The sequence below is a fragment of the Peromyscus californicus genome, unplaced genomic scaffold (genome assembly GCF_007827085.1).
Source record: "Peromyscus californicus insignis strain IS unplaced genomic scaffold, ASM782708v3 Scaffold_23__1_contigs__length_62951481, whole genome shotgun sequence".
NCBI classification, from domain to species: domain Eukaryota; kingdom Metazoa; phylum Chordata; class Mammalia; order Rodentia; family Cricetidae; genus Peromyscus; species Peromyscus californicus.
The window spans coordinates 32142126-32151295 of NW_026294534.1; the positions used below are offsets into that span (position 1 = coordinate 32142126).

At 41.6% G+C, this 9170-nt stretch overlaps 1 protein-coding gene across 1 annotated transcript; it reads left to right on the forward strand.

Moving 5' to 3' along the window:
* Window positions 1-213: 213 nt before the first annotated feature.
* Window positions 214-7334, forward strand: LOC128119467 (disintegrin and metalloproteinase domain-containing protein 24-like; the record flags this gene model as incomplete). Its single annotated transcript, XM_052752850.1, has 2 exons — window positions 214-375; window positions 5232-7334. Coding segments are annotated over exons 1-2 (2265 nt in total), but the record flags the coding sequence as incomplete, so codon positions are not given.
* Window positions 7335-9170: the final 1836 nt, after the last annotated feature.

The following is a 9170-nucleotide window of genomic DNA, read 5'->3' on the forward strand; positions in this document are numbered from 1 at the left end:
TGATGGCAACAGGAGTCACAGACATTAACACGGACCCTCACTTCAGTAGAGCCATGGACCCAGACATGGACCATGGCCACAGTTAGGGACCGGACATAACCATGGCCCTGGGTGGCAGCAGGGGCCACCCAGGTATGTGTAGCCCTGGCAGCACCTTGACCTGCTAAAACCAACATGGCCATGCTATGTTGACCTGCTAAAACCAACCAGACCATGGGCCTCTTCATGGCCCTCAGTGGCAACAGGATCCATGTACATCAACTCAGAGCCCAGCTACAGCAGGGCATGGACCCAGACATGGCCCCTGGCAGCAGTATGAGCTGTATGGCCCTGAGTGGCAGCATAGGAATCCTGGATCATCAAGCCCTTGTGGGGGTACACCCCTTAGACATCAACTAGGTCACAGGTAGTGGCTCAGACTCCAGGCTTCCATAGGGCCCTTGGTGGTAACAGGAGCCATGGACATCAATACAAAATACCGCAACTGCATCAGAGCCATGAACCAAGTCATGGCCCTTGGCAGCAGCCAAGCCCCAGACATTGCCATGGCCCTGGGTGAAAAATAAGAGCATTTACCTCAGCCTGTTCCTCACCACCCTTGCCTCTTCAGATCTGCCTCTCTCCCCAGCACATGAATTGCGTCTCTTTCTCTGCCTCTTTCTCTGCCTCCCATTTGGCCATCCTGTACTCATTTGCCATAATGGTAATGATGGCCTGGTGCCAGAGGCTCATGGGTGAAATTCTTCCTGCCCCAGGTCTGGGGACCTGGGGGTGGGGTGGGGCAGGGAGCTGCCAACGTAATTCTTTACAGATCTTGACAGGAGAATTCTCAGCTTCATATGGATAAACAACCATGATGACAACAAAAACCCAGGATAGCTAAAACAGTCCTGATGGATAAAAACTGCTGGAGGCCTCCCCATTCCTGATTTCAAGCTGTAGGATAGAGCTATATAGTAATAAAAACAGCAAAATATTGACATAAAAAACAGACACATTGAACAATGGAATTGAATGGAAGACCCAGACATAAATCCAAATACCTATGGACACCTGATTTTTGATAAAGAACCCAGAAATACACATAGGAAAAAAGACAGCATCTTCAACAAATGGTGGTGGTCAAACTGGATGTCTGCATGTAGAAAATTACAAATAGATCCATACTTATCACCCTACACAAAACTCAAGTTCAAGTGGATCAAAGACTTCAACATAAATCCATATGCACTGAACCTGACAGAAAAGACTTGAGTTTTATGCATGGTGATAGACATGGGTGCTATTTGCATTTTTCTACATGTCCACATCCAGTTATGCCAGCATCATTTGTTGAAGATGTTTTCTTTTTTCCATTGTACAGTTTCAGCTTCTTTGTCAAAAATCAGGTGTTCATAGATGTATGGATTAATGTCAGATTTATCAATTTGATTCCATTGATCCAAATGTTGGTTTTTATGCCAATACCAAGTGTTTTTATTACTATAGGTCTATAGAAGAGCTTGAAGTCAGGGATGGTGATGTTTCTGGAAGTTCCTTTATTGTACAGGATACTAATAACCAGTGATTATTAATTCTTGTTATTTTGAGGGTTTTTTGGTGGTAGTGGTAGTGTGTGTGTGTGTGTGTGTGTGTGTGTGTGTGTGTGTGTGTGTGTGTGTATTTCCCTTCTTTGGGATTTGCTGGTGTGAAGTTATCTATTGCCTGTGTTTTCCTGGGTGAAGCTAACTTCCTTTGGTTGGAGTTTTCCTTCTAGTACTTTCTGTAGGGCTGGATTTGTAGATAGATTTTGTTTAAATCTATCTTTGACATAGAATATCTCATTTTCTCTGTCTTTTGTGATTGAGAGTTTTGCTGGATATATTAGTCTGGGCTGGCATCCATGGTCTTTTAGTGTCTGCAGAACGTCTGTCCAAGACCTTCCAGCTTTCAGAGTTTCCATTGAGAAGTTAGGGGTAATTCTAATAGGTCTGCCTTTACATGTTACTTGGCCTTTTTCTTTTGATGCTCTTAATATTCTTTCTTTATTATGTATGTTTAGTGTTTTGATTATTATGTGGCAAGAGGACTTTTCTTTTTGGTCCAGTCCTTTGGTGTTCTTTAAGCTTCTTGTATCTTCATAGGCATTTCCTTATTTAGGTTGGCAATGTTTTCTTCTATGAGTTTGTGGAATATAATTTCTGTGGCTTTGAATTGGAATTCTTTTCCTTCTTCTATCCCTATTATTCTTAGGTGTGGTGTTTTCATTTTATCCCAGATTCCCTGGATGTCTTGTATTAAAAATTTACTGTATTTAATATTTCCTTTGACTGATGAGTCTATTTCCTCTATCGTGTATCCTCAATGCCTGAGATTCTCTCTTCCATCTCTTGTATTTTGTTGGTGATGCTTGCATCTGTAGTTCCCTTTTGTTTACTCAGATTTTCCATTTCCAGAATTCCCTTGTTTGTGTTTTCTTTACTGCCTCTATTTCAATTTTCAAGTGTTGAAGTGTTTTTTTCGCCTGTTTAGTTGTTTTTTTCTTCACTTCCTTGGCTTTCTTTAAGGGATTTATTGATTTCTTCCAATTTTTTGTTTGTCTTTTCCTCCATTTCTTTTTCTTTTCTTTTTTTTTCTTTTTGGTTTTTCGAGACAGGGTTTCTCTGTGTAGTTTTTTTACTGTCCTGGAGCTTGCTTCAAAGACCAGGCTGTAGCTAGAGTTTTCCTGCCTGGCCCACAGTCAGGACAAATCTCTATCACCCGCCAGTCCCACAGCTGCTCAGACCTGACCAAGTAAACACAGAGACTTATATTGCTTACAAACTATATGGCTGTGGCAGGCTTCTTGCTAACTGTTCTTATAGCTTAAATTAATCCATTTCTATTAATCTATACCTTGCCACATAGCTCGTGGTTTACCGGCATCTTCACATGCTTTTTTTCATCGTGATGGCTGTCTGTGTCTCTCTGACTCAGCCTTCCACTTCCCAGCTTTATTCTCATCCTTGTCCCGCCTATACTTCCTGCCTGGCCACTGGCCAATCAGTGTTTTATTTATTGACTAATCAGCAACACATTTGCCATATAGACCATCCCACAGCACTTCCCCCCGCCCCTTTCTTTTCAAAAAGGAAGGTTTTAACCTTAACAAAGTAAAATTACATATAATTTGGGAATTTGGGCATAGTTTCTCTTACTAGTTCCTGCTGGAGGGGGGCGCTGTATCTTATGGGGACACAAAGAAAATTTTAGGATTATGGAGTAGTCCGTGAGGGTGTATCATCTGAGCCAGTCGCCTTGAAACCATTCTGGATGTTGGATCATCTGGGCCACGGTGTCATCAGAGACCTTTCAGGGGGTCTTGGCTGGTCAAACCTGATGTATCTTAATCTGGAACAAATCCATAGCCTCTGGCTTTCTGTGGGAACAAAAGCAGAGTCTCCTTTCCAAAGCAACATATCCTTATATCCAAATTTTGAAGTCAAGGTACCTTTAAAATATACATTTTGGCATAACTCAACAGCTTTTACAATCAAATGTTTTTCTGCAGTTAAAAATCCCAAAGACAACACAATCCAGATTCTCTGTGTAATATTCATCTTCACGTGGCTTATTTTTTATATTAATTTTACTGTCTCTTTAAAGACTTTATTTTTTAAAACTATGTATTTGTTTCTATAACTTTATATATCACCTTTTTTTGTCTCTTTCAAGCCTACGTGTATTTTACACACATTGTAAGCTATTACATCTGAATCTATCTTATTGTGAATCTATTGCTTTAAACTGCAGCAGCTGTGGCTGCTGGCTCTGCCCACCTCAGCTTCCCAACATGGCTATGTTTACCACCAGCTCTGGGAGCTATCATGGGTCTATGCTTTTATCCAAGCAGCGTGTAGTCCAGAAACTTCTTTTTTTGTTTGTTTGTTTTATACTAGCAAAGTCTAAATCCACCATGCAGCTTAATGTGCCACTTGCAGAGGCCTCATTCCCGCCATACGGCAGGTCGAGCGCATGCCAGGAACCCACCAGTAGCTCAAACCAGCAGCTGCCGCTCATTTGAGAGAGACAATTAGGAACTGTTTTTAGCTTCGTTTTAGAATCTTTTTTCTCAGGTTTTAGGTGGAAACTCTTGCCCCACGTTGGGCGCCATTTGTAGCTAGAGTTTTCCTGCCTGGCCCACAGTCAGGACAAATCTCTATCACCTGCCAGTCCCACAGCCCCTCAGACCTGACCAAGTAAACACAGAGACTTATATTGGTTACAAACTGTATGGCCGTGGCAGGCTTCTTGCTAACTGTTCTTATAGCTTAAATGAATCCATTTCTATTAATCTATACCTTGCCACGTGGCTTGTGGCTTACCGGCATCTTCACATGCTGTTTGTCATCATGACGGCTGGTAGTGTCTCTCTGATTCAGCCTTCCACTTCCCAGCTTTATTCTCCTCCTTGTCCTGCCTTTACTTCCTGCCTAGCCTATGGCCAATCAGTGTTTTATTTATTGACTAATCAGCAACACATTTGCCATACAGACCATCCCACAGCACCAGGCTGGCCTTGAACTCACAGAGATCCATCTGCCTCTGCCTCCTGAGTGCTGGGATTAAAGGCATGTGCCACTACTGCCTGGCTTTTTCTCCATTTCTTTAAGGGAATTTTTCATTTCCTCATTAAGGTCCTCTATCATCTTCATAAAGTTATTTTATGGTTGTTTTCTTCTGATTAATCTTTCTTGGGATGCTCAGGTCTTGCTGTTGTAGAACCATTCGTTTCTGATGGTGCCATATTGCTCTTTGTGTTGTTGAATGCATTCTTACACTGCCACCTGGCCATTTCTTCCTCCAATCCATACAAGTGGAGCCTGTGCCTCTGGGAGTCCCTCTTCCTCCAGTTGGTGCAGATGGGACCTATGGCTCTAGTGGTCACTGGTGCCACATGGGATGGTTGGTGAGGGCGCAGGGGAGGATACTGTTTCCCAGTCTCTGGGGCTGTGATGGGTTGGGGAGGGACACAGTATGTGTTCCCAGGGCCAAGGGGCTAGAGAGATGGGCTGTCCAGCCAGGAGTTCAAGGACTTTGAAGCCCCTCTTCATCTCTGCTTTTTCCCCCCCTGTTTCTTAAGGTCCTCCTGCTCTGATGGATCCAGTCTTCCAGAAGACAGACCATTAAAGGTCAGTGCTGCATGAGATCAAAGCAAAGGAAATACCAAGGCAGCAGAACCACATCCCATTCTCCTTTGCTCTCTCTAGTAGGACAAGGTGGCTATGAGTGAGGCTCTAGTACAGGTGAGGATCAGTCTCTTGCAGCTATGGTGGAAGGTGTTGTTCTTTCCTTCTGTATGGCCCCTGAGCTGGTGTGTTGAATTCAAAAGCCTTCCAGAAGTAGTGATACCCTTGAGGGTAGCTGTCTCTAGTAGAGACATGAGTCTTGCAGGCTGGAAGTCCTATAGCCTGCACTTTGGAGGCCAGAGACACATTATCTCCATGAAGCCCAAGAATTTTTTGGTATCCAGACATCTCTCCGTCTTCACCTACAGTGACCAAGGAGTTCTCTTTGAGGACCGACCTTTTGTCCAGAATGACTGTTACTACCTTGGTTTTGTGGAAGGGGACCCAGAATCCATGGTTGCTCTTACCACCTGTTTTGGGGGCTTGCAAGGAACACTACAGATAAATGATACAGCTTATGAAATTAAACCCAAGAGCGCTTCTTCCACATTTGAACATCTGGTTTACAAGATAGACAATGACAAAGCTCATTTACCTTCCATGAGATGTGGATTACCAGATGAAGACAGAGCAGGGCAAGTGAGACTTCAAGAGGATGATGTAACACAAATTGTCTATGGGGATTGGTGGACTCACAGACTGTATATTGAACTGGCATTGGTTATAGACCATAAACAATTCCTTTATCGAAAAAGTAATGCTTCTCTTGTGATACAAGATGTATTCATGATTATGAGTGGACTAAATTTCTTCTTATTTCCAGCTGATATTAATGTGGATTTACTAGGACTGGAAATCTGGAATAATAAAAACCCCATTCCAGTGAAAGATATATATACTCTCTTGCCAACATTTTGTAAGTGGAAGAGAGAAAACCTTGATTCTTACATACCACATGACATTGCACATCTCCTTGTGAATTATAATTTTAGTAACTATTTTGGCATAGCCTATGTTGGAACAATATGTAATAAGACATTTGGTTGTGGTGTTGAGAGTCTCTTGGGAGAGAATTTCTTCAACTTTGGACATATCGTGGCACATGAGATAGGTCATAATTTGGGCATGCCCCATGATGGGATATTTTGTACATGTGGAATGGAACCATGTGTGATGTCTGCTACAATGGAAGGATCCAGAAAATTCAGCAACTGTAGTTACGCTGTGTTGTGGGAAAACACAGCCAAAACAAGCTGTATGCACAATAAGCCCAACTCTTCGGCTATCTTCCCATTTAAGTTCTGTGGGAACGGGGTGGTTGATCAAGGCGAGGAGTGTGATTGTGGATCCCTTGAAGAGTGTAGATATAGTCTCTGTTGTCTGCCTGGCTGTACTCTCAAGGCTGAAGCTGACTGTGCCACGGGGCTATGCTGCAGCAACCTATGCCAAATCCTGCCATCTGGCACTCTGTGTAGAATTCCAGAGAATGAATGTGACCTTCCAGAATGGTGTAATGGAACTTCACATGAGTGCCCTGAAGATGTTTTTATGCAGGATGGGAGCTCTTGCACTAATGGTGGCTACTGCTATGAAAAAAGATGTAACAGCCATGACGAACACTGCCGGAGAGTTTTTGGCAAGGATGCCAGGAAAGCATCTGATAGTTGCTACCAGGAACTCAATACTTATGGTGATCGTTTTGGTAACTGTGGAATCATGGACAATGTATATGTGAAATGTAATAGTTCAGATATCCTCTGTGGAAGAGTTCAGTGTAACAAAGTGAAAAAGCTTCCCTTTTGGATGAGCCACTATACCGCCCATTGGACTCATTTCAATGGAGTCAGCTGCTGGAGCATTGACTACCACTTTGGGATGACCATCCCTGACCTGGGGGACATAAAAGATGGCACAAGCTGTGGTCCAGAGCATGTGTGCATTAACAGAAAGTGCGTCAGTAAGTCACTTTGGAGAAGTGATTGTTCACCAGAGACCTGCAACAAGAATGGAGTCTGCAATAATAAACATCACTGCCATTGCAACTCTGGCTGGAGCCCACCACACTGCCTGGTAAACGGAACTGGAGGGAGTATTGACAGTGGTCCACCTGGAGACGAGACTAACGAGACAGAGAAGGACAAGGACACGGACACGGACAAGGACAAGGAGAAGGACAAGGACAAGGACAAGGATAAGGACAAGGACAAGGACAAGGACAAGGACAAGGAAAAGGAGAGGGTGAAGAAATTACAGAAAAATAACTTACTAAGTTGGTTATTTCCTATTTCTTTTGTGGTTTTTCTTTCACTTTTATTTCTTTGGCTTTTTTCGGGCACTACACCATCACCTGAGGACAAAGAGATGACTGAATCATCACTCGAGGAAGAAGAGACTAGCACTTCCACTTCAACCACTTCAACTAACACAGAATAGAACCATTGTTTCGAAAACTGTCTTTACCATTTAATGGAATTTCCCACATAGTAATTTTTAGTGTCCTGGTGGGAGAAATGCTATTGTGTGTATTATATGCTACTGATAGAACATCCCAGCAATCTATGATGGGCCAGACGAATATACTTCAATCATGCAATGAAATAAAAAGCTATCATATTGCTACTCTTCATACTCTGAAGAAATTATGTAACTTATTTCAATTTTTAGTTTACTTTATCTCATTTTCTAGTTAGAAAAAAAAAACTTTCATGGGTTGCACCTTTTGAATCATTGGCCAAAGGTGGTTCCATAGAGCCCTCAAAATTTCACAGCCTACTACTGCCCGTCCATCCAGGATTCTCCACATCTTGGTGGTAAGGCTCCTTTGCTGAAGATACCACTCATTATTTGTGAAATAGTTCATTGAGTATTGACATTAGTGGTTCTTCAGTGGTCTTGTAGAACTGTGCTGAATTCATTCAGCCCTTTTATTAGGGGGTAGGGGATAATGCTGGGAGATTTTTAGTTACTGCTTCTGTCTCAGTAAGGGGTTATGAGTCTACTAATTGTTAACTTTTGTAGATCATATATATCAAGAAATTAATCTATTTCCAGTTTGGTGGAGGACAGATTTTTAAATTATATCTTTGTGATTCTCTGGATTTTTTTCGTATTTGTTGCAACGGCTCCTTTTTCATCTCTAATTTTATTAATTCAGCTCTTCTCTGTCCATCTTCTGGTTAATTTGGCTAAAGATTTCTGAATCCTGTTGACTTTCTCAAAGGTCAAGTCTTTGTTTCATTGAATCTTTGTATTTTGTTTTAGTTGCTGCTGTTTGTTTAATTTCATTGATTTTAGCCCTGAGTTTGATTGTTTTTTCACATCTACTCTTTTTGTGTATTATTTCTTCTTGTTTTTCTAGAGCTTTCAAGCATGTCACCTAAGTTACTATGATGAAATTTCTTCAGCATTTTATGTTGACACTTAGTGCTATAAACTTGCTTCTTAGAACAGCTCCCATTGTGTCCCATTTGTTTGAGTATGCTGTGTTTTCATTTTCATTTAATTCTGAAACACTTTTAATTTTCTTACTGATTTCTGTCTTGACTCAATTTTCATTCAGTGGTTAGTTGTTCAGCTTCCATGAGTTGTAAACTTTCCACTGTTTCTATTGTTAATATCCATCTTTAATCCATAATTGTCAGTTAAAATCAAAGTGTTATTTCAATTTTTTTATATATTATATTGTTGTTGGTTGTTCCTTTCCTCTTTTGGTGGGCCCACCACCCATCTCCCAAATAAATCACACACAGAGGCTCATTTTTACTTCTAAATACCCACCTTAGCTGTTGTAGAATATTATTTTAAGGTGTGTTACTTTTGTTTATGTTGCATTTATTTAACTCTGTGAAGCTGTGTTACTGTGCCTGTCTAAAACACCTGATGTTCTAATAAAGAACTTAATGGCCAATAGCAAGGCAGGAGAAAGGATAGTCAGGGCTGGCAGGCAGAGAGAAAATGTAGAAGGAGAAATCTAGAAGAAGAGGATAGAAAGAAGGAGCCAGAGAAGGAGGAGGTCATCAGGGA